Source organism: Vanessa atalanta, chromosome 2, assembly GCF_905147765.1.
Source record: "Vanessa atalanta chromosome 2, ilVanAtal1.2, whole genome shotgun sequence".
NCBI lineage: Eukaryota > Metazoa > Arthropoda > Insecta > Lepidoptera > Nymphalidae > Vanessa > Vanessa atalanta.
Window position 1 is genome coordinate 10,735,391 of NC_061872.1, and position 24,913 is coordinate 10,760,303.

The 24,913-nt window shown below is 29.8% G+C and overlaps 3 protein-coding genes across 3 annotated transcripts; 1 reads left to right on the forward strand and 2 right to left on the reverse strand.

Annotated features, from left to right (window-relative positions):
• Window positions 1–824: 824 nt before the first annotated feature.
• LOC125075857 lies at window positions 825–6,237 on the reverse strand. Its single transcript, XM_047687675.1, has 11 exons — window positions 5,911–6,237; window positions 5,666–5,840; window positions 5,289–5,447; window positions 4,981–5,192; window positions 4,496–4,701; window positions 3,968–4,104; window positions 3,687–3,818; window positions 3,409–3,573; window positions 2,826–2,959; window positions 2,051–2,301; window positions 825–1,649 (listed from the first exon to the last, which is right to left on the reverse strand). Exons 1-11 carry the CDS (start codon window positions 6,106–6,108, stop codon window positions 1,514–1,516), a joined length of 1,905 nt encoding a protein of 634 aa, XP_047543631.1. The 5' UTR covers window positions 6,109–6,237; the 3' UTR covers window positions 825–1,513.
• A 1,404-nt stretch (window positions 6,238–7,641) lies between these two features.
• Window positions 7,642–8,769, forward strand: LOC125075872 (coiled-coil domain-containing protein 28A). Its single transcript, XM_047687701.1, has one exon. The coding sequence runs from the start codon at window positions 7,830–7,832 to the stop codon at window positions 8,421–8,423; it is 594 nt and encodes a 197-aa protein (XP_047543657.1). The 5' UTR covers window positions 7,642–7,829; the 3' UTR covers window positions 8,424–8,769.
• Window positions 8,770–11,367: 2,598 nt separating this feature from the next.
• Window positions 11,368–13,618, reverse strand: LOC125075866 (probable E3 ubiquitin-protein ligase bre1). Its single transcript, XM_047687688.1, has one exon. It carries the CDS (start codon window positions 13,202–13,204, stop codon window positions 11,558–11,560), a length of 1,647 nt encoding a protein of 548 aa, XP_047543644.1. The 5' UTR covers window positions 13,205–13,618; the 3' UTR covers window positions 11,368–11,557.
• Between the last annotated feature and the right edge of the window lie 11,295 nt (window positions 13,619–24,913).

A 24,913-nucleotide genomic window follows, 5' to 3' on the forward strand; every position in this document is an offset into this window, starting at 1 on the left:
CTGAAGTCCGTTCATATCAGTACAAAAGTAACCAACATATCGATACGGATTTACTTATTACTACGAACAGTGAGAAATTTGATACATGCCCATCGCGTCGGGAATTAAAAGTAACTCGCACATATAAAAAGATCCGAAAACGTGTATGTACTTATAAAAAATATTATGAGCATGTATCAGTTTTCGATTAGTCTATAATACGAGAGATATGCTATTATCTATATTGTTAACAAACAAACGTCCTCGCCAGTACTTTTTATTTAAATTACAAATGCATATTTTACTTTGGCAAAGAGGAAAGATTAACGCACAACCACACTAACCACCGTTCAAAATATTTAAAAACAGTAATAAATAAAATTTTAAACACAATAACTACATTAATAAAGTACTGGCGTTCGTTCTTGCGGTTATTTATTTTTGAAATATAATCTTTTATAAGTTAAACATAAAAGCAATTTCGTTTAATCTCACCGCTATCACTCATCATTGTATCATTGAACACATTTCCGTGAGTACAGTGAGCATCAGGTGCCAATATTTTGAATGACCAAAAAGACCCTGTTACAATCAAGCTTTATAAAAAAATAAGCCTATAATTAAAATAACTAATCTGTATGAGGGTATGTTAATATCGAAAAATCTTTTAAGAACAAAACCATAATGCCAATATATCCCCCTAGGGATAGATTCACATTATATAACTACAAAATATGTGTTTATTCTTATTGAATAAGAACAAATGTGATACATAAAAGCTTTGATTATTAAGCATCCCTATAAATATACGATAAATACAAAGAAAAAAAAAAAAACAAAAAAAAACGTAAGTCAGTTTCTATATCACTACCAGAAATGATTGTGATAAATATTGAGTTAAAAGTCTTAAACCACAGATTCATTTTAAGTAAAATATCTAAGCGAAACAACTTACTAAACATAATAATTAACAAAGACTTTCCCCACTAAAAGGGGTTCAGACAGAGATCTAATAATGTTCAATACCTGAACTGATACAAAAATATCATTCCTAGTCACACTAATCTTTTATCAATCTTAAATGGTCCAGGCTTTAAGTTTTTTTAAATATCCACAGTGTTTTGTAATATAAGAAATTCGCATGTAGCAGCTTATTTATAAATAAACCTCAAAGCAAACTGAATTGTCTACTGTGAAGTTAAACAAAAAAAAAATTAAGCTCCAAGCATTCCAAAGAATAAGTTCTTTGTATTTTTACTGTGACCGAACCTGATATGATTAACTAAATTTGAAAATTACAGCAAATAAAATTACAAACCTTTGACTGTAATTAAAAGTAAAGCCAATTGGTATTTCATTTTTACATACTACATTTTTCGATAACATTTTAAATTTTTTTAAATTGGGTTCGGAACACATCGTGGTGTAAACAATTCAAATACTGGGGTAAAAGGAAGTCGATTAAATTGCATGAGATACAACCGTCGCCGAAAAGTTAATTCCAATGTAAATTGACAATATAACAATTCAAGATCTACTTGAACTGGCCGAGAACGAACGCATCCATAAGTTTCGGTACGTGTTCGTCGACACCAACGATGTCGAGCACGCCCTCGTGCGTGCCGTCAGTGGTCGCTATTCGGTGCGAAGCTAACGACACTACGATCATCCTGAAAAAAAAAACAAAAGTTGCAAATAAAGTTTTCTCCATTTCTTATAATGTAGGTTCTAAAAAGGTAGGTTAGTTACAAGATAATGCAAAGAATTGTAAAAATGAGAAATATATACATTTCGAGCTGATTTCTAAGTCTCATCTTTTTTAAAAACAAAGATTCTTCAAAGGTTTTATACCTTCAAAAAATTCAATTTACCTAAATTTTTGTTTTTTTTTTTTTTTTAATTTACTTTTACGATACGATGTGGTTTGTTTTATAACAGGTAGATGGACTCGCGATTGGGCCACCTCATGGACTTACCATGAGGTAACCGATGCGGCCCCAATCTTGTTAAACGCTACCGCCAAAGGGCCTATTATTATAATATTTTGTTATTTATGTGAAATTAAACTTACTTCGCATCTCGCACTCTACTGGCCCGATAACGTTCAAGAGCTCTAACGGGACAATGGTCTGGTATCTCCTTTGTTGGAGATGGTGGCGGACCAAATCGCCCTCCCGGTCCTCGCCCACCGCGAGAAGTGAGGTCTAGTTCCATGTAGCGAGTGGTCCGATCCACCATATTAATAAACACGTCGAACTTCTGATTGTTTTTGGTGGCCCATTCAATGGGTGCGTCGAGTTGAACGCGGCCTAAGTTTGCTTTCTGTATTAACAAAAAATATATATATATATATATTTATATACAAGAAATTAAACTTTTTTAACATTTAAATCTTTAATAACTTAATTAATACTAATAATGGTCATTGAATATTTACCATTATTAGCATACCTAACCGTGAAAATCAATCCAAAAGATGTATGGTTTGTATGGAAGTTTTATTAAATTAAAATTACCATCTGGCAAAAGAAAAAATAAAAACAATTTTTTGGCAAATTTCCATATTTGCCTTATTCTGGCTATCATTTATTAAATAAAAAAATCATATAATTGGCAAATACATCTTTACAAAAGTATAATACTAAAATACACTTTTTGTGTGTTTTCTTGGATTCTAATGTAAAACATTATTCAGACCCCACATAAGAGTGTATATCTATGTAATCAGTATTAAACCAGTGTATATCATATGTAATATATATTTTTTAATTTTTTGTATGTCATTTATATTACTTGAAGTACAAAAATTATATTTTCATTAATAATATTAATACACAAAAATTTACCCTTAAAACAAACTCAGCTTCTTCAATGTTGCTAAAGTTACGCTCAATGGAGACCAACTGTATTCCTTCCTCAGTGAAGACTGCCAGTTTCACATTTTTTTCACGCTTCAGCAATTGAAGTGCTAATATTATAGCTGTTAAAAAACAACATCTTGATTATTTTTCTTCGAGATTTAATATGACATAAACAACAATTAACGTCTTAGTATATAATAGAAGATACTGAATATGACTTTTTAGGAATACAATTAATGACATCTATTGTGTTACGAACAGTACTGTTTCAAATACAAAATTTAAAAATTTCTTAACATAAAAAAAAAAGTGTCGAGTTTTTTCTCAGTTTTTATTTATTTATTTATATACTCTTTATTGCACACCAATATAGACAAAAATAATAGGAGTACAACAAAAACAAAGAAAAGAAAAATGTACAATAGGCGGCCTTATCGCTAAAACAGCGATCTCTTCCAGGCAACCTTTGGTAGAGGAGAGAGATAGGATGGTAGGGGTGAACAAATTTTTTTTTTTCAGTTTTCAGTTTTGTTATTTGGTTCACTACCAGACTTTCTAATGAACTCACCAGCATGTCCAGGAGTCACATGTTTATTGTAGAAACATTCAGCAAGTAAATGTTTCTTGCTTTCAGGTTTTTCAGTATCAGCATCACCGCCAGCTCCGGGTGTACTCTTAGCTGAAGTTTTCCTGCCCTTCTTTGGAATCACATAGTTTTTGCAGAAATGACGACCTATATCAAGGCAAAAAATAAATTACTACAGACATAATAAAAAACTTCTTCATTAATATAACAACCCAACAGTAGCATTTAGTTTGTATAATTTTTGCTATATATAAATTAACCTTTGAACATATGGTGTCTCATGTCCAAAGTGATGAGATAGCGGGCTTCAGTTGGAGGAGTGAGCAACCAAGTCTGATCAATCAGCTTGCTGAGTGCAGCCAGAACAGTAGGGTTGGGTGGTTGATCAATACCTAAAATAAAATAATTTTATTAGTAAGAACTTAATTGAATTCTAAATTATTAATATTATTTGTCTATTATTGATTACAATTGCAAAATACAAATTAGCAACAGAATAATAAATAAAATAGACTTTATCATACTAGATATGAGTACTGACCCCAATGCTTTATTTCTTTAGGATGACGGCGTGTAACAGTCCACTCCCAGAGTTCTGTTTTAGTATCAAAGATTTGACGAGTGCGACGTCGGGCTTGCTTTTCCATTGCTACTTTAGCTTTTTCATATTTCATTGGTCTATGAAAAATATAAGAGTTATATTATTTATATAACAAATTTATATAGTGAACGAACATTAATACATTTTATATTATATAAAGGTAAAGATAAGAAAGAATATAGAGAATGCAAAATTTATAACGAGCTACACTGATGTCGATGTTATTATTAATAGTAGTGTGTAGCAATATGTTTAGTAATAACAGGAGAATTGCAGTAGAAGTTTAACAGTTATATTAGAGCTTTTACAAGTGGAATATGATGATATATTCCACTTGTAAGTATATTCAAATTAATATTGCTTATGACAAAAGAAACATTTTTAATTATATAATTGCCACTTAAATCAATCATGGAATATCAAAATTATTTAAATTAGATAAATATCTTTAATTCAAATTTAATGTACCTGGTCTTTTTTTTGTAGTTGCATAAAGTGATATATACTTCGATCGGAGTAACTTTCGATTTTTTAATAACATCCTGATTATTTAGCAGTGAGATCAGGATTCCTGTGGTGGTAGAGTCACTTGTCAGAAAACCCATGTTGTGAATACGTTGAATGTTGCTGAGTAACTCTCCCAGGGAAAATTGAGGCAAAACTGCATTCCAGACCTTAAAAATTAAGACAAAGTTTTAAATGATTAAAATTAAATGTAATTATCTATTCTTATAGCATAGATGAGCATTTCTACGTATAGGCTTATGTCGAAATATTTTTTGAGTATATGATTATGTACTACTACTATTTATTATAAAAAAGAATATTGAATCTTATATTATTAAAAAGTAACAGTACCATAGATTTTTATTTTTTTTTAAATTTTTATAGAAATAAATACAAAAATACTATAGATAATACTCATTCTGTAGTAAATTTCCTTAATAACATACATCTTGTGAAGTGAGCAGGTGTCCTGGAACATGATCAAGAGTGAATTGGTGCTGGGTAGCCATTTCTGCTGCTGCCACAGGATCTTCACAGTGGCGCATGTCCTCAACTATCTGAATGTAATCAAAAACCTCTTTTGTTCCTTCAACATTACCCAACATTTGCTTAGCTCGTTTCAGACCGAAAATAGCATACTTGATTACTGCATCTCGAGCTAAAAAATAAATTGGTATAACAACAAACAAAACATGATATGATATGTATCCTTTCTTAAACAGCAATTAATCAAATATTTATCAGTAATACTAACCATGGTCATTTTCAGGAATCTTAACATGAGATTTCTTTAAGAGTGTTTTGTGAGAACGTCCATGTCTTGCACGCACTCTTGTCATTTCCTTTGCTAGTTCCATTGGATCTTTACGAATGTACCATTCTTTGACATGCTTGCACCATCCACGACCATTACCTAGTGAAATAAATGTTTGTACTATGATATATGGTTTAAAAATAAAGTAATATAATTTCTTTACAAATCAAAGTGGTTACTTTTACTTTCTTACTATAGAAACTGACAATTGTATTTTCTTGTGCAAGATTCAGAGGCTACTAGACAATTTATGTCTATTATAATATTCACATTATAGTAGATTTGCAGTTTAAGTTTGATACAATAAATGGGCATACCAGTTTGTAAGAGTCTGGTGAATTTATTGAATAACATCATCTCTTCTGGCGTGTTACATATTTCTGAGGCAGCTTTATATGTTGCCTCTTTAACTATTGGAGACCCATTGAGAAGACATTTAGTCAAAGCAAATGCAATTGTCTCAAATCTAGTACACCAACCATCTTTGTAAGCCTAAAACAAAATTAATGCTGTTATGTTTCAATTTGTTTTGTTTGAATATATCACTTTTTACTTTACAGACCTGTAGAATGATATCAACAACTTCAACATTATTTGATCCACTTTCCAATGCTTCATCAATAGCTTTTAGTTTGTGTGTTTCAAAATATTTGTGGGAGTTCCAACATCCAGGATAATATTTTGGAATCTCATTCCCGGTATGAAGGTATCTCGTAATACGATTTCGGAGTTTTGGGTCGAGAGATGATGACGCCGTCATCTTGGATATTCTGTTCGTCGATATTACTTATTAAGTCTGGCGACGCAATAAATACATGCAAAATACCAACATGCAAATGCTGTATCATCCAGATAGATACCAATTATCGATTAACAAGCTGAAGTTTACCTAAAAAAAAATACAGCATTCAGGGAAAAGCATTGTAAGATTGAACCATTATTTTTTTGTCGGTACTCAAGCGAAACATGTGCTATAATTATTGAGGATGTGGCCAGAAAAAAATGGACAATGGAGGTTGACCTATTCATACAGTCTAAGAAGATATTATTTAGATTACACTAGTAATATATTTTTGATAAATTATAGTCATTAAAGCTAATACAAAACTTAACATTATTCTTACTATAACGTAATATATTATTATACAAAAATTATCAAGCCTACCTTGATCGTTTTCTAACTTTATTTTGACAACTAAAAGTTATGTTGCCAAAAGCTAGGCGATCAGATAAATTGAATTGTGATGGGTCCGTGTTATTTTTTTGTTAGTAGTATTAAATAAAAAGACGTATATTATAACAAGAAAATTTAAAGATCACCTTGTTATACTTTTATTCATGTCATGAATTAAATAAAAAAAATGTTTTTTTGATTATTTTGAATCAGCGACTCCATAAACTTAACAAGGACTACTATAATGAAGAAAGAAATGGAATTGAAATCAATTAACGTCGTTCATCAATTAACTTTAATTTTCAGTCAGTAATTTACTGCATAACACATCAGTTAATATTTAAAAAATATCGTATCTAAAATTATTACACCTTACGCTGCTACATCGGTCGAAACAAAAACTAGGCAGTCACGATATTACTGCTTGTGTAAATAATATAAAGCCCGCAACAATAGTTTACAGCAGCATCGTACTAAGTAGCCCTATGATTGTGAATTCTCAGAATAAAAAAATGTAAGGTTTTTATTTGGTGGTAGAGCTTTGGTACTTGGTAGGTTTGTTTTTGTTCAAAGAATCGGAATTGCGATTCAACGGGTAAATGCTGCTAGCATTCTTGCCACTATTCGTGGTAGAGATTATACAATAACTATTTTTAATTAATATTTGTATATATTTAAGGATTTAATGTCGATAATTCTTATGTAATAAACATAATTATAATTGTTAGTCTTTTAGCCTAATTTAGGGATCCTTTAAACCTAATTTTTAGCGTAATGTAACACTACCTGGTCGTTCAGGAAAAGGTACTTTTCGAATAATAGTTTTACATGTAAGTAAATTTGGAGCTTCAGAAAATTATAGTAAGTAGTACAACACAAACAATAGAATCACTACGTTTCAGTACTTTTAAAAAAAATGTATTCGCTTCATTTTCATTTACTCAAGTAACAGAGGCTCAAATACAGCAAAACGAGCTTACATTAGTAATATCAACAAAAATAAAATACCAAAAATAATAATTTTAATATTAGGCAGGTTTACACTTCCGGTCATTATCCGTCGACCGTCTGACATTATTGAGAGTTGAGACTGTCATTTACATTTAGATATTTAACGTCATTATTTGTTGTTATATTATGTAAATAATGTAGTGATTGTGTAGTCTTTGGTTGTTAAAGTTATTGATATTTTGAAAAAGTGGTTTTTAACCTTATCCTTAAAGCTAAATTATTTTGTTTTTAATAAAAAGAAAAATCAGATTTTGTAGTATAGTAAAATATTGAACAGTCAAAAGAATTTAGCATACATGAGCTTAGATTTAGAGGAAGCTAACGAAACGCAGCAGCTTATGCAGAATGAAGGGGAAGAAGAAGACCAAAAAGTTTCACACCCTGCTACGTCCCCAGTTACTAGCAATAAATTATCGAGTGGTGCGGTTAGTCATACATCGAAAAATCCCCAAACATTCACAAGTACCAACAACAGTATAAATGATTCTGCTAAGGTATCTTATGTTAACGAGAGAAGATTGCATCGTGATTTTCAGCGGACTAACAATAATAGACCCAAGCATATGCCCAAGGAGACCCCAGATGTGAAGCATATGGAAAAAGCGTTGCTGGAACTGTTAGATGATTTTCATACTGGCAAGCTTAGTGCTTTTGGTACGGGTTGCAGTATGGAACAAATGATTAACATAAGAGACCAGCAAGAACATTTAGCAAGGTTACATTTTCGTTTATATGGAGATGCTGAGAAACCAACAGAGGACTGCTTTGAAAATACGGCATCAAAAGATAAAATGACTCAACTAGTCCAAAGCTTAGAGCAACTATCAACTTCTATAGAAATGTTACAATCTGATAGTGTTCCAGCTTCAAATAGTAGCAATAAAGAATAATTATTATTACTCAATTATTTTCCATATACAATTTGTTGTTTTAGTAAAATGTAACTCAATAAGAATATTTATATAATAAGAATATTATTTGATTAAGTTTGTATTCAAAATACATTACTACAATTCACTAATTTTTAGAGTAAAAAGAAGACATTACAATTCTAAAAAAAAAACAATGTTAAAGTTGGTTTTGTGAAAAAATAAATATGATTCATGTTGAAGATATTCTGTATATATATTGTGCCATGATCACAGGCTCTAATAATGACGAAGTGTAAACTTTGCCATATTTGGAACAAATATGATGTACATCTATGTTTTAATAAATTATATATTGTAGTTAGTAGCATTACTGAATTTTCATTTTTTAACATATATATTTTTTGAGATTACTAAAATTCTATAATGTGTTAGAGTATATAATTCATGAAGTTTATTTTATTAGATTAACATCCCGTTATTAATGTGTAAAGTTTGTTCCACTTTGTTCCAGATTTTTCTATTTCATTTAATTTAGTTTCCTACTAGTATGTATAACAGTTTACATTACTTTTGGTAAACAGTTTACTAATTTGATAAGCTTAATATCAAGAATGTGCGCTAATTTTTTTGTCCTGTCAACCTTCCCCTGACATAAAATAATTTATAATGAAAGTATTTTTTGTAATAGTTTAGGATTATCTTTGTTTACCAAGAATAATAATACCTTGTGTTATAGTAATAGGTACAAGAAGAGTAAAGTTGTATCTTTCATATTTGCCTTCAAAAACTAAAGTTAGCCATTATCGTTGTCTCGAAATTATTTATGTAAAGGGAAGTTTAACAAACTTGCCTGTGTTAGTGTTACTGGCCTATCTTAGTTATCACTCACATAATATACATAAGTATATTATGTTAGTGTTCGCAATGCTATGCACAGAAGGCTTTACTCCTCTGTGAGAGTCTTTTTTACAGTATCGAAGAATGAAATTTGGCATGGTAAGAATAGTAGGTTTTAATAGTGTTAGTTGAAATAAATTAATTTTTTAACCCTTCAGGTAGGTAATTTGTAGGTATAAGCTGTTTTAAGCATGTTCGTTAATCTATGTCGGCCTATCGGTTGTACTGCTCCCCCTCAGGTAAATCATGTCGTGGATTTTCGTAAAATAATTTGACAAGAAAATACGAAATAAATTCACTTTAGTAGGTAACCATAAATAATTATTAAATCATGTAAACAAAGTGCGCATGTAAATAATAATGCCTTTTTAAGACACAATAAACAAAAAATGCCCAAAATTATTATGAATACAAATAAATTGTTGCTTTTATATCAAATGAGTTGTTGTCAATTGACCGTAACTTAATGCGCAAAAGTCTCAACAGCGCATCTAATACTAATACCATAAGATAACGGTGTAAACGTAGTAATTACGTCATTACCGTGTTTTTAATTACGACGGAATTTGTATAGGGAGGTACTTATTTAAATTTAGTTTGTAGTAACTACATATTATTATATATTCACTAAATTTAAGTTATGCTTGATTTAACAAAACCAACTACATTTTCTTCTTGTGTAAAATTCCTGATTCAATAAATAAATAAAATAAGAAATTTACAATTACATCAAGTATATAAATGGTTTATTTTTAGGTAGTCTTTATATATCTTATTTTGTCTGACTGTCTGACAAAAAAAGGTATTTAGCCCAAATTTCTATGATGTACACTTTAGTAATACAGTAGTGTAGTTTCAGATTTTAAAACAAAAAGCAGATGGATCGCGTTGAACATTATAGTGAAACAACAAAAGTGAATTCAAAAGCGAATGTAATTTCCGGTAGCGCGAAACTATTTTTTTGTTAATGGCGTATATCATATTAATTACTGGCGTATTAATAAGTAGTTACTAAATGCTAATTAACTAAGGATATAATTGAACAATTTGTTTATTTTATTACCCTGCTACAGGTAATACGCACTCGTTTTTGTTTCTTCACCGAATTCCTTATAAATATATCGTGTGCTTCATAGGCCCTTTTTTAATCCGAGTAGTATGTCGCAGCTATGATGGTTTTTCTACTTCTACATGACATGTCAGTTTGTTAATTTATAGTTTTATGTATAAAATCGATATACTTAAGACAATAGATTAAAAAAAAACTATGCACATGCTTGCTAATAAACATTATAGGACACACACTCAAGTGCAATCTCATAAACATTATTAACTTCCAAACCTAAATTCAGAACTTTTTGTCATACAGAACATGCCAGATATATTATTTGAACTTAGGACTTCGGAAACTTAGCATTAATAAGCTACCCACTAGAACATTGGGGTAGTGGAAGACCATAACATGAAGATAGACTTTTATCAGAGATGCTTGCATGAAATCTTATATACTCCAACAAACTGCAGCCATAAAAAATAGCATTTTTTAAAATGATATGTATGTAACCTCTCAACATAATATTCAAAAATCTTCAGAAAAATAATAGTAATAAAGGAAAGTGGAAAGTAATAGCAAATTCAAAAAATCATTTATTGTGTCAGTGTATAGTGTTGACAATAAAATTACTTATTTGTATTCGTACAGATTCCATGAAAAATTAATTACATAATATAATATAACATAATTATAATCAATAACTAAATTTTATAATTGACATAAATAAGTACATGGATAAATAAATACTGCTTTTAAAATATGAAAATCACTTTTGTTTCTTAAGTATAATTTCAATGGATATCGCACATACCTATTTCAATCATTTTTGTTTTACATCATAAAATATAATTCTGGTTATAAAACAATATGTAAAATATATAAAACATAAATCTAAAAAAGTATAAAAGTTGTTTTTTAAACAAATCTTTGGTAACAAAATAAAAGACTTTAAAACCAACATTGCTTATAAGTATACATATAGTATATTCTATTGTGTTATTAATAAATTTATATACATATATATTTATAATTCTATACTAACATAGATGGAATAGTTATCAAAATATTGAATCTGTTAACTTTTCAGTTATACAAGTATAATTAACAAAAAAAAATTAACTAATCATAATTTCTATCCTGGTTTCATTACTATATTGTTAGTAAATAAAGAATATTATATTTTAAATATAATATAATTTCCTTAAAATAAAAATATCTGGTGATAACCTATTCCAGTAATTTTTTGTCTACATGTAGGACACTTTTTAGGAGGGTACTTTAATGCCGCTTTTATACAAGGCATACAAAAAAGATGACCACATAAGGTACTAGCAATTACCTTTTCAGCGAGAGATTCCATGCAAATTGGACATCTTGCAGAAATGAAACTAGTCTTTTTTTCTTCCTGGTTAACATTTTGTTCTGAATTTTGATTAGAACTTTCTTTCTCTGAAGGCGAAACGGTGTTTGATGTTTGAGATAAACTTTTAATTCGTCTTTGTTGACTACAGTTACAAGTTATGGTCACATTATCATTTGTTATAAAATTTTCATCAGAATTGCTTATTTGTGAATTAGAGGATTGACTTATTGAGTTAGTTATTTGATCAACTGGTATATTAATTGGGAGTACATTAAGCATCTGTGATTGCAACTGTACTGATTCATTGGTCACTCCACTATTTGGTATATGGAGTTCAATGTCTCTAGATAAGGAATTTGTTTGTTCTATAGACGATTCCTGAGGCATATCATAATTTGTATGGGGATTATTTTGGCTTGTGTCTATATTCTCAATACTGTATGACACCTCATTAATTCTGGACGGTGGTGTAGAAAGATCAGACAGTTCCATTTTTGTAGTCCCATCATTTACTGGGACTGTGACTTCATTGTTACTTGAGTTATTCAGGACTGCAGTTATATCTTCCGGCTCTGTTTTAAGTACTTCAATTAATTTGCCAATTCTGCTGTGTCTATTTCGGATCCTATTTAAAATTGAGTCATTTTCAGCAATAACATCGTCAACATAGCTTAAGTCAATTGTATCAATCAGGGTGGGACAGTTGATTTTGGGTGTATTTGTGTCATCATCTTCACTTTCTTTTTTTTCAATTAATTGTTGAGTATCAGTTTCATCAGTGATCATAGGTTCACAACATTCTTTTTTAATTTCAGGACTATGAGTTGCTTTGCGATTGGAAATACAAAGACTAATATATTCTTTAAATCTTTCTTCATTTTTCAGTATTGTTTCATCATCTTTAGAAGTACTAGGAATAGGACAAAAATCATGTGGATTATGAAATTCCACTGGTTCAGTATACAAACTAGTTTTTATATCATGAGAATTTGCTGTTGAAGCTTGATCATTGAAAACATTATTTATATTACTTGTACTTTCATTATATATTGAGAATTCATCATCACTGGTATCTTCATGACCATTATCATTTTCATTGTTTTTTAATGATGGTAAGTGACTCGTATAACTGACAGTATTATCTTGTTTTGATTTATTTGGTGAGATTTCTGCTTCATCATCACTATCTAAGATAATTACATCACCTTCTATTCTGAGTGGCAACTTTTTGCATGTAGTGTTTTCTCTTTCCGGTAATGTATGGTTTAAAGAAGTACTTAGGGAGTTAAAGTTTCCATACAAGTCATAGAACATGTCAGATTTAGAACAAGACGATAGTGGTTTGAAGTTGTCTGGTTTTCGCTCATCAAGTAACAATGAAAATTGTGTTCTATCAGTAAGTTTCCGTTTGCGTTTCTTCTGCAATAGTTGATGTGATTTTGTAATTTCATTTTCCTGTTTAATTTTTTTGACTCTCTTTCTCATTATAATAGCTTTTTGGGATGTTATCGGTGATTCGCAGGACTTTTTATAGGGTTTTCATTCATCAAAACAAATGAATATTTGACAATATTGTAAGATTTAAGCTTGTTAAGTATTACAAAAAATATTAAAGTGATATAAAATATTTATTATAGTGTTGTCTTTTATTACATATCGCTCTTCTTGGAACACAAAAGTTCTGGGGTATAAGCAGAAAGTAAGTAAGAATACATATCATTGTCATTTCATTTTTTCTGCAATATTCAAATCATTAACTCATTATACTGTATTAACCTATATTATGATATACAACAACAACAAAGTCATGACACTAGACAGTAGACACACTCATACCATACAGTATACTCTATAATTATTAATTATAATATAAATCGGAGGCCGTTGGGGGAGGCTACATAACAGGCTAATACTCGTGATTACAAACAAAACACAGATAAGCAATAAAGTAGTGAATTATTTTCATTGCGATCATCCAACAAAACGACTCGAGTAATTTAAAACAATTATGTCGATTTATAAATAACTTTTCTTGATATGTAGTTTTTAATTATTAATTTTAATATATATATAGTCCAGCGTATATATATATATATATATATATATATATATATACGCTGGACGACCTTTTTCAAAACCTACAATTATCAGTGTGTATATTTTGTAGGCAATTAATAAATTTGATATAAAAATAATAATAAAAAAAAAAGATTTCTATACTCGAAATGAAATCATTTCGAGTATCGAACTCGAAATGATTTCTTAATCTTTTTTTTTTTAATACCGATAGTTTATGTATAAAATGCTACATCACTCGTTAATTTCATCGCTTTGGGGTCATTCCTGCTCGTGGTAAATGGTAAGCCATTTGTCAAGCCAGTCTGATTTGATAAAACATTCAGATGAAATTTTAACCAAGTTTGCCTTAATCTGTGACTCATCTGTCACATTCTATGGTATTTCCCTTAACCGATCAGTAGGCGCACTAGTAGGCACGCCCTTGACGATCCCGTCGCCAGACTTCAGATTCATTCGTACATAAGGCATATTATTCAAGATTTATGCAAGATTTTCTATACGATAAAAAAACGTGGAGCAAATACTTCTTGACATTAAGACAGGATAGATCATAATATTAATTGTATTTAATACGCATAATTATTTATTTCGAATGTTGGAAAAGAGTAAATACTGAGATTTTTTGCCGGTTCTTTGCGGTAGAATCTACACTTAAATCGATGGTAGCTTTACGTTCAAGTAGACTTTTACAAGCACTTTTGAATCGTCATTTAAAAATTATATTAAGTGAAACGGATACCTTGTCCCAAGAAAGATTTATTGACTTTGCGGTGTCGGAAACTTGGCGTTGTAAGCTTATCCTTACTTCTCGTGCACATACAATGATTATTATTGATTCTATCAAAGTGATCAATGCTACTGTGAATATACATAAAGACGGCCACCGTTTAAAGATATATTATAATTTTGCTTTCTAACATTGGATATGGTAAAAACTACACATTTCATTTTTTGAGCATTTAAAACTAAACGATTTAATGTGAACCAATAGTTTATCTGTGATAATTCATCGTTCACATCGTCATAGTCAGTTTTTGTCCTGCCGACTTTAAAAATCAGTGAAGTATCGTCAGCAAACAACACTATATCACAAATACCTTTAACATAGAAAGGAAGATCATATATATATACTAGAAATAGAAAGGGATCCAAAATTGATCCTTGTATACCCATTTTTAACGTAGACCCAGAAAACTTTATTCCATTAATGAAAACTCGTTGGAATTTTTGACTTAAGTATAAAGCAATGAGATCAAGAGCTTTAGACAAATCACAGTACAAACAAATGCTTTAGACAAATCACAGAATACTCCAATAGCATTCTGTGATTTTTCCCATGCATTGTAAATATGTTTGCGAAGTGTTATTCTTACATCAGTTGTCTAGCGAATTCTTGTATGGTTGGCGTCTCTCCGATCATGTGCTACGGACATGTGCTTCCGAGCTAGCACCCGATTTAACGCGTCTTTTATGGCATTCCCAATCTCCTGGAGACGTACATGCTCTCAATTCGTCAATTCTGCTGTTCCACAACGCTGCGTACTATCACCTACTCTTTTTCTTCTACACAACAATGACTGGTTGCTAATCAGTAACATTCACTGCTATGCAGAGGGCAGTATCGTAGATATCTTAATACACCGACCGCACTAATATTGTCGGGAACATGTTAACGACAACCGGAACACACTTTGGAATCGAGTCTTTGTTAATCTAACTCTTAGACAGGGGTCGGCGAAATCTAGTTCAATTCAGCTTCTTCTTAAAATTTTTATTTTAGCTTGGACATTTGCGGCATTCGTGTATTCGTTGTCGCTCAGACTGAAGTAATATTATTTATTCGAAGCACAATCGCAGACTTTCTTTCGACTGAGTTTCTTTAGATACACAAACTGTTCGATAATCGTTGTTGGTATCGAGCTTATTAAGAATAAATATGAAGCTTGGGAGAAGTCACAGGATTACTTAGGGATTTTCTGTAACTTATTCTTAAGTCTTTGATTGTCTGGCCAGAAAGGTAAACACTTTGTAATCAGAGATTGTGCACTCAAGCTTTCGACTTCTTATCTTAACAAAATAATTCAGAGCGTAGATGTTAAAAGAAAAATATTTTCTGAACTTTCAGTTGGAATGGGGGTATTGGTACCCCTCAAGGATCAATTCTCGGATCAGTTATATTCCTTATTTTTTATTGACTGAATAATTGCCCTTTCCTGTAGGGAACGAATTTGGTACAGTACTGTTTGTTGATGTTATGCCATTAATTTTTAAAATAATAAGAATGCAGGTATAGTATAACGATATAAACGATGCTATTTCTGATATAGTACATCGATTAAGTATAAATAATCTTAAACAATATGACAGACACTAAAGTTGTGAAATGAATTTCACAACTTTTGTTTGCACACCAAATATAAAATATGTAAAAGTTGTATTTCTTTATGGTGGTATGGTTATTGAACTAAGCTGCGTTGGTTAAAATTTGAAGTAGTTAACAAGATGTAATTTTGATAAATACTTAAAACCGAGTATTTCAATTACTTCAACAGTACTTTAAATTTAACAGAATATAATAATTTGGGGCAACGCAGCATGGTCTTTTACGATATTTGTGCACCAGAAGAGGGCTATTCGCGCAATGTTTAAGCTAGGGGGTAAAGTCATTAAAGCATACATTAAAATAAATTAAAATATTGAATGTTTTTTCTGAATACATTTTTTAATTATATACGTATTATATTATATTATACGTATGTCCATAAAAAATAAAAACAAAATTGTGTATAATAAGCTTAACGCTGACTTGTCTATTTATAATTTGCCACTGGCTTACTGTAAAAAAAAGTTGTGTAGGAACACACAACTTTTTTTAAAAACAATTTGCTAAACAAGACATACGATGAAATAGAAGTATACAATCTTACTGTAACTTAATCTCAACAGACATATACACATATCCACACGCACACATACTAACACTCTCGCACCCACATGCGAATACAAAAATTACATTCTATTGTTTCATTTACTTCAAAATTTTGTACTTTATTTAAATCAAAATACATCAGAAATATCAACTAACAAAATAATATATTTTGTAATTACCTAGATGATATTCCTGACGTATTTCGATAATTTCTATTTTCGTGAGGAGGACTGATTATCCTTAACACAGATTTTTTAATAAACCTAGATAGTAGATAGGTATTATAAATAAATCACCTGCATACGGGTCGCATGGCAAACCTCCTTTTTTGAAGTCGGTTAATAGATGTTAATAAAAGCCACACAGGCGTGTTTATTTGGTATTCTCTATGTTTATACAAACTAATCATGCTTTTTTAAAGGTTTTAATACAAATTCCCTTTAGTAAATATATTATGACTGAGTTATATACAAATAAAAAAATACTGAAACTATAATACGCATGCCACAAATAATAAAGATTATTTCAAAGAGGTTCTAAATGAAAAATGGTATAGGAAAACTACATAACAATACTAACATTATTATCATGATAGTATTTTCAGGTTTTTACTTAAAGTTTGATGACGATGCTAGTCGATAGCATGAAGTGCTTACATAAGGTTAAAGAGAGCGTGTAGCGTAGAAGTTGCTACGGTCAGTCGCTCTGCAAGTACCCGACAGTGCGATCGTGCGAGCGGTTAAACGACGCACTCCACCCTTTGATAGGGCGAAAATAAAATTCGGTGCAAACAAAACATTTTGCTGATAACAAAAATAAATTTTCCCTTTAATTCGTAAATTTTATTTATTAATATTAATTATTACGTTTTTATAAAAAAAGTTATTCTATTTGTAAAAGTTATACTGAAATTATAAGTTTGTGTTAGTTATTTTGAAAGAAGTGGTAAAGTATGAATGAATTGTTTTATTCAGTTTCGGTTTTCGCTTTCGTAGAATCTATTTTATATTTCTATAATTTAAACTGGTTCTAATAAGTACTAGTTCAAATATACTTCGTTTTATTAAAATCTTAAATTGTAAATGTAAGGAAATAATTAGTGAATATTGTTAAATTAATTATTTGTAACCATTGTTGTAATTCCTTGAAAACATTAATTATAGTCACAGTATATTTTGATCGAATATTATGTATTTACAACGCTTGATTAGTAGTTTGACAAGAATTATAGCTTTATGATTGAAGATTAATATTATTTGTATGCCGTTACATTTGTGATTCAGTCGCTTATTTTATGTCGTGTAACAATGCTACAAGAGGCGTAGCACCACGTAGCACATAAAAGTAAAAATGCTAGAATTTAGCCAAAAAAAATTTATTATATTAAATTGAAAATAAATAAATTTTTAATGCATAAATTAAAAATAGTTTTTATAAACTATATTTTATTTTTTTAAAATAAAAGTTACTAATAATTATAATTAATTGACGCTACTGAGCCATTGTTTTGTAAATATGGTTTTTAAAGAAACATTAAATGTGCTTTATCTAAAAAATATCGAAATAATTAAATATATTAAAAACATATAGGTAAAGCGGCCTTACATTAAACCCATACTTTTACCTAAATAAAATGTTACATGTTGCATACGTAAAGAGTAAAAATATTTATAGAGGTACTGACACATCCAAATCAAGATTGATTAGATTAATTAAAATGTTATGTCTAAAATTATGCCTATTTTATAAAGATTTAGCCCTTCTAATTGCGTAGCCGTTTTCTAGATAAAAGAAATCATTGTAATAAATGTAAAAAATCGTGTGGACATGACCGAAATGTAAATGAAAGTGGATCTGGTATCGACTGTGCGATGGATAGACGAGACGACCGAAGAGCTCCTCCGCTTCATGAGCAAGGCAAGTAGTTTTGATTAGATGGCACTTCGGTGCGGAAGTTTCGCTGAGAAACTTGTAATTATTTTGTTTACTCTATTATTAGGCTTATGTAAGTATTTTATTTTATGGAAAGACGCTGATGATGTTCATACTTACTTGTTTATTAAAAAAAACAATCTTTCGGTCAATATGTCATAATTTTCGAAATACCAAATATTAAAGGCCGGCAACGCACCTGCAAGCCCCCCCGGTGTTGCAGATGTCCATGGGCGATGGTAGTCACTTTCCATCAGGTGAGCCTCCTGTTCGTTTGCCACCTATAATATAAACAAAATCCAAGTATCGGTTGAAAAAAATCCTAAATAAAAAACAGATTTTTAGTTATAGTTTGACCCAAATTAAAGGGCTTCTATTGATGATTAATTTTATAAAATATTCTGATAAGAATAAGTGAATTTTGAAAAGATTAAAAAACGCTTGTACGGGTTTACACTTAAACCAATTTATAACAAAACCTATTGATAAAATATAGAAAAACTACTATTTTTAAAGGACTAACAACTATTTATAAGATTCAAAAGTACATATACATATCTCAATTACTAGTTATATAAGATTTTATTACTTGAATTGTTTTGATTAAGGGAAAAATAATTCAGGGAATTTATCATATTAGACTTAATATGATAGACAATTAAGAATGAACGATATGTAAAAAAAGTGTTTTCGTAGGATAGACGTTGATACAATGATGAACTGGATATTTAATAATTTCGCAGCACACATACAAAGAGCATTTTTCTGCATCAAAATTACATTATTTGTATTAATTACTTCCGAAATTTGCATATGCAAATACAAATTACGAGAGTAGCTTATTTATGAGTTAACATTTTGCCGCATGGTTTAAGTAAATACATCACAAATGCTGTGTTAAGCAAAATTGTCATAACTGACCAATTTTTCTGATATGGATTATAACTAATAATAATATTTAAATTTAGATCGCTTGCGCTCTTAATTAGTCGCTACATGGAGCACATTATAAATGTGCATAATACTGCCATTTTTGTAGAATACGTATTAAAAGCCAGTTTAAATAATTAAATATACACACCGATGAGTTTTTAATAAATTTAAGCGCATGGCACATATTTAGGGCTTTGTTCTAACTAACGCTTGATTGTGATGTGTGTGTGTGTGATTGTGAACGCCCACTAAAGCTTTTTGTTTCTTATAATGATACGCTGGCAATTATTTTAATTTCACTTTCATATTCAAGTTTTACGAAGCGATGTTTTTATACTTAAAATTCAGGCGTAATTGAAGTAAAAGATGTAATAATTACTGGATACAGATATCGCAATAAATGATATATATATATTTATATATATGTCTAACGCCTTAATTTAGTAATCGAGGCACCATAATTGTATAATAGTGTATGTATACCAAATGAATGCTACTTATTAAAATAAATTGGATTAAATGTTTTATTAAGCCTAGAATGAGCACACTATATTACGTATTTATAAGAGAGCTCGTAAGTACACTCGTAAATTGCAACTGTGGATAAATCATTTTGCCTCTACGAAATTAATTTTTCATTTTACGTCAGTTTTGTACCTTTTTTCTTTACTTCTGAACCGTGAACTGAGGCATGTTTAAATGAAACCTTACTTTATTATTCTACGAAGTAGAGGATTACTGTCTACAGGGATTTTAATGCAATGGGAAATATAGGTACATTTCCCATTGCTACTAATGCTTTTGGTATAATTTAGAATTCATTATACTCAACAATATAACGAAAAATTATTACTTTGTAATAAATCCGAATACATATTTTTTGTTTTACAATAAAATTAATCAATGTAACTCTGAACATTTATTCCTTTTACATAGATTTACTTCAATTTTATTTATGTGTATTAAAATGGAATTTAGTTAATAATAATTGATTTTTTTAAGTTTAATTTGGATGAACAGGTAAATGACATTAATCCATTAAACTTTATAAGACTTCAAAATATAAATTTTGCTCGTTTAGTTAATGGCAGAAGTTCGTTTTTATTGCGAATATTAACGTAACGTTTTCGTACTTTTCAAATTTCATTCTTAACTAACTAATACCTGACATGCGTTGCTATGCCGTATTATATTAATTCACGAGTGTGAACAATGACGCAAGTATAAAATTTTATTCAATCGTAAGAATGCCTTAGGAATACATCGAACACAAACAAAGAAACATATTTTTTATATCAAATAGAAAAACCCGTGAAAACGGACAGGTTTTTATGCTAATTTGTTGAACTTTATAAGTTGATGGACTGTAGCGCGATCTAGTGGCAAGTTACAATGAAGTGTATAGCTTAACAGCCTTTAATAATAAAAACAACGTTAAAGTGTTCTGCATCATGGTAATCGCTCATAAATAAATTAATCTTAAACAGATATACGCACAACCACTACATGTTTAAATTAGTAATAAAAATACATTTTAATTAAATATTAATTTTGTTTTGTTAAGTCTAAGATATATAACAGTTGACCTGTAAACGGTTTGTATAACTTTTAAGATTTACTTTTCATTCGCATTTTAATAGTGCTTTCGCAGTTCTACTTCCCAAGTTTTTAATTAATTTTCTACAGTAAGGTACTAAAGATAAAATGAAAATATTCATTTCTATTCGACTATTGTTTATTTTATGTTCATAGTCCCAAATAATTTAAAAATTGTATAGCGTTACATTTAATTATATAGTTTTACTTATTTTAATAGTGCTTCATAAATTGAAATTTTGTCCTAAAATATTACAATTGAAACAACGGTACAATCCAAATTCTAGTGATCGATCAGAACATTTTGAACGCTTATAATATTTAAGACATGATAGATTAGATGTTAATTCATTAAAAGCCCAATTAAAAGTAACTTCAAGTAAGTTCTATTGAGCGTTTTAGAATCTACATGCTACAGTTTAAATGGAATATAAACATTTAATTTTATTTGTAAAATTTCATAACTTAAAATGATCCCTGATCACTGAAATAAGAACAAGTGTGGGATAATGATTGTTTGATTGTTTTTAATAATATTTTCTTTATATGTTCTAGAACAGTACAATTTCTTACTTTGTCATTATTATTGAAGATATTGTTTTAATTGTGGAAATAAATTTCGTCAATGTATTCGTTTTATCAAAAGACTTTTTGGTTTAATTTTAATTACTCTGTTAAAGTTCTTCTGATTGTTAACGGTAAATCGTATTATTGTCATTTATAAAATAAATGTTATCAGTAATTGGATTCTAATAACCTTCTCTGACAAATAAAAACAAGTATAATGAAACTATTCCATTCGTCATTTAATATCATATTACACGTGGTATGTAATTATATCGGAAATAAGTCGATGTCCAAATTACATTCAATGCTTATAAGGCTCAAAGATATATTAATAATTATCAACCATTTATATGCTGCTAATATTTCTTAAGAATGTAAAAGCATTAGCAAGGCAGAAGAAAGCTTGAGAAATTAATGTCAAACTGACTACGAGTACATCCCCGTTGATTGTACTTTCTTTGTTCGAAATATTTCGGCAAATGTAAACAAGGCAGGATTTATTCTATAGGTTTCAGATAATATTATCTTTCAGTTTAAGCATTTTACTGTTTAATAATATAACTCTTAGAATGTAGACCAAATTAAACGTAACATATCTATACAGTCCGTTATCTTCATTTCATTCAAGACTAGATTATATCGGCAACTTCTAGGCGAATGATTTCCAATCTAGTTTGTATTATGTATCATCACATTCGACTTAACATAATTGCTGCCAAGCGTACTTATATATATTTAAAAAAAAACGTAGTATGTATTTACATAATAATATTAAACGATATATGTTTAAAATATTATGTTAAAGAGGATATTTTTATATAATCATTAAAACCAGTTTTACTATATTTTTTTTAACAGTAACTTTATTTCACAACTAAATATGCAAGCAAATGTGCCTCCATTGTCAGTTGCAGCCTTATATTTTTAATACAAGCATTTTCTTTCCAGTTCAGAGTTTTGTGGCGCCATATAAACGCGTATGATGTCATTCCCAATCAAATTAATTGAAATTGTATTTATATTTATTATTTTTTGATAATTATGACGTGTAAAATTTATTGAAAAACCTTTTAAAATTTATTACACGAAACTTACCTTTTATTTCATACATATTTACCAAAAGTCGTTATCATTTATAAATTCAAACCACGGGCGTCGCTTCGTTACTTTGCACTCGGCATGCCTTTTATAATTTAAATATGTTGGAATTTTAGTGTGAGACCAGTAAAAGTACTTTCTCAGCGGTTAGTATTCGGCTTAGCAAGTTGTACGTCATTCTATATCAATATTAATGTTTGTTATCTCCGTCATTTCAACCGATTTCGAAAATCATTTATTTTAACGGATGTAGTCATCCCGAACATTTCCATTTTGATGTGAAGTCGGTAATTATTTCGTTAAAATTTTATATAATTTACTCTAAGGTGTACTTAATTTTGAAGGCCACATTTATTTTTACTTATGTTCAACCAAATGTAAAAATATACAGTGAACGTAATATTATTTCAAAATATGTATTAAATTATTTCATTGATTATTTTAAAAAAAAAGTACCCCATTAGTCTCTCCTGTCTAAAAACAGGTATTCATCCTATTACATTTTTTTCGCTTCGTGAATATATACAGTAAACAGTCATAGTACATGTGTCAGGTATACACGTTTTACAGGAGGTTTTCTTCGTCGTCGAGCACGAGATGAATAATAAGCAGCTTCCAAATTTGAATCCGTTTTGGATTTGTGATTTGTATTCGTGGTGTAATGGTTTAGTTTAATTAATTGATTTTTTCGCCGTTACATATTATTTAAAACATCTGGGCGATTAATTACTCAAAAATTTTGTCATTTGATTTCGTTTTTCTTTTATTTTGCTAGAAAATTAGGTTGTTATATATATATATTTATAACGACTTTCTTTAAGGAATAAAAGCATGTCTCATCATATTTTTCAAATAGCCTACCGTAAGTCATTGTTTCATTTGTTGCTTTCAATAGAATGAATAATTGTTGAGTCTTGAACAGACATTTTGATTACAGTTTGAAGAAATGAACAAGAGAAATATTTTATTCTAATAAATGAGCTTAGAGTTATTATATTAAATTAGTATTTTTAAAATGTAATGTTATGTATAAGTAACCAAGTTACGTGTGTCTTATATTTTTATTATATATTTTTTTTTAAAATTCTACGTTTAGATATTGACGGTGAAACAATCCGATTTTTAAACGAATATTAAATCTGTTACATTATAATTATCGTTTAACGTTTGATGTGAAACATTTATCGTAACGTTTTGAAACGACTCGTATCCCATGACGGTAAACGGCATGACGCTCCTTAAGCCGTTACGATCACTCTCCGCTGCCGCGGCCGGTCTCTACTTCCTTAAGTGCGTCGTGCGTGTACTATATACTTCGTGAATAGTATTTATTTATTTTATTTTATTTTCGTGAAACATACGATACGATGTTTCGTACACAAACATTTGATAGCAAAATAAGTCTGACATAAATTAATATAAAATAAATTAAATAAATAAATATTAAATAAATATTGGACAACATCACATACATTACTCTGATCCCAATGTAAGTAGCTAAAGCACTTGTGTTATGGAAATCAGAAGTAACGACGGTACCACAAACACCCAGACCCAAGACAACGTAGAAAACTAATGAACTTTTTCTACATCGACTCGGCCGGGAATCGAATCCGGGACCTCGGAGTGGCGTACCCATGAAAACCGGTGTACACACTACTCGACCACGGAGGTCGTCATAAGCCAACAAAGTTTCGACTGTTGCAGTAAACCAAAGAGTAAATCTAATAAGATAATTAAATAAACAGATTTACGTTAGAGACATCTATTTTAATGTTATATTTATTATAATTGTCACATACTCTTAACAAGAATCGATTTTTGGCATAGTTCGTTCTACATAAAGGGACATAAAAGGTATGCTTTGAACGGGAAAAGGTATGTAGGCACTTGATATAAAAGTTGTTAAATATATAAAAAATCGACATAGTATAAAATTTAAGTAAGTAATAGCCTGTTAATGTCCCACTGCTGGGCTAAGGCCTCCTCGTCTTTTGAGGAGCTTACTCTACTAAGCAATTCGAATGCGGGTTGGTGGATACAAATGTGGCAGAATGATG

Coding starts and splice junctions, on each gene's coding strand:
- LOC125075857 (XM_047687675.1), bottom strand. CDS start 6,108: ATGACGGCGTCATCATCTCTCGACCCAAAACTCCGAAATCGTATTACG. Junction 3,574..3,686: donor GAGACACCATATGTTCAAAG/GTTAATTTATAT, acceptor GCCTTGATATAG/GTCGTCATTTCTGCAAAAAC. Junction 2,960..3,408: donor TGTGACTCCTGGACATGCTG/GTGAGTTCATTA, acceptor GTTTTTTAACAG/CTATAATATTAGCACTTCAA.
- LOC125075872 (XM_047687701.1), top strand. CDS start 7,830: ATGAGCTTAGATTTAGAGGAAGCTAACGAAACGCAGCAGCTTATGCAG.
- LOC125075866 (XM_047687688.1), bottom strand. CDS start 13,204: ATGAGAAAGAGAGTCAAAAAAATTAAACAGGAAAATGAAATTACAAAA.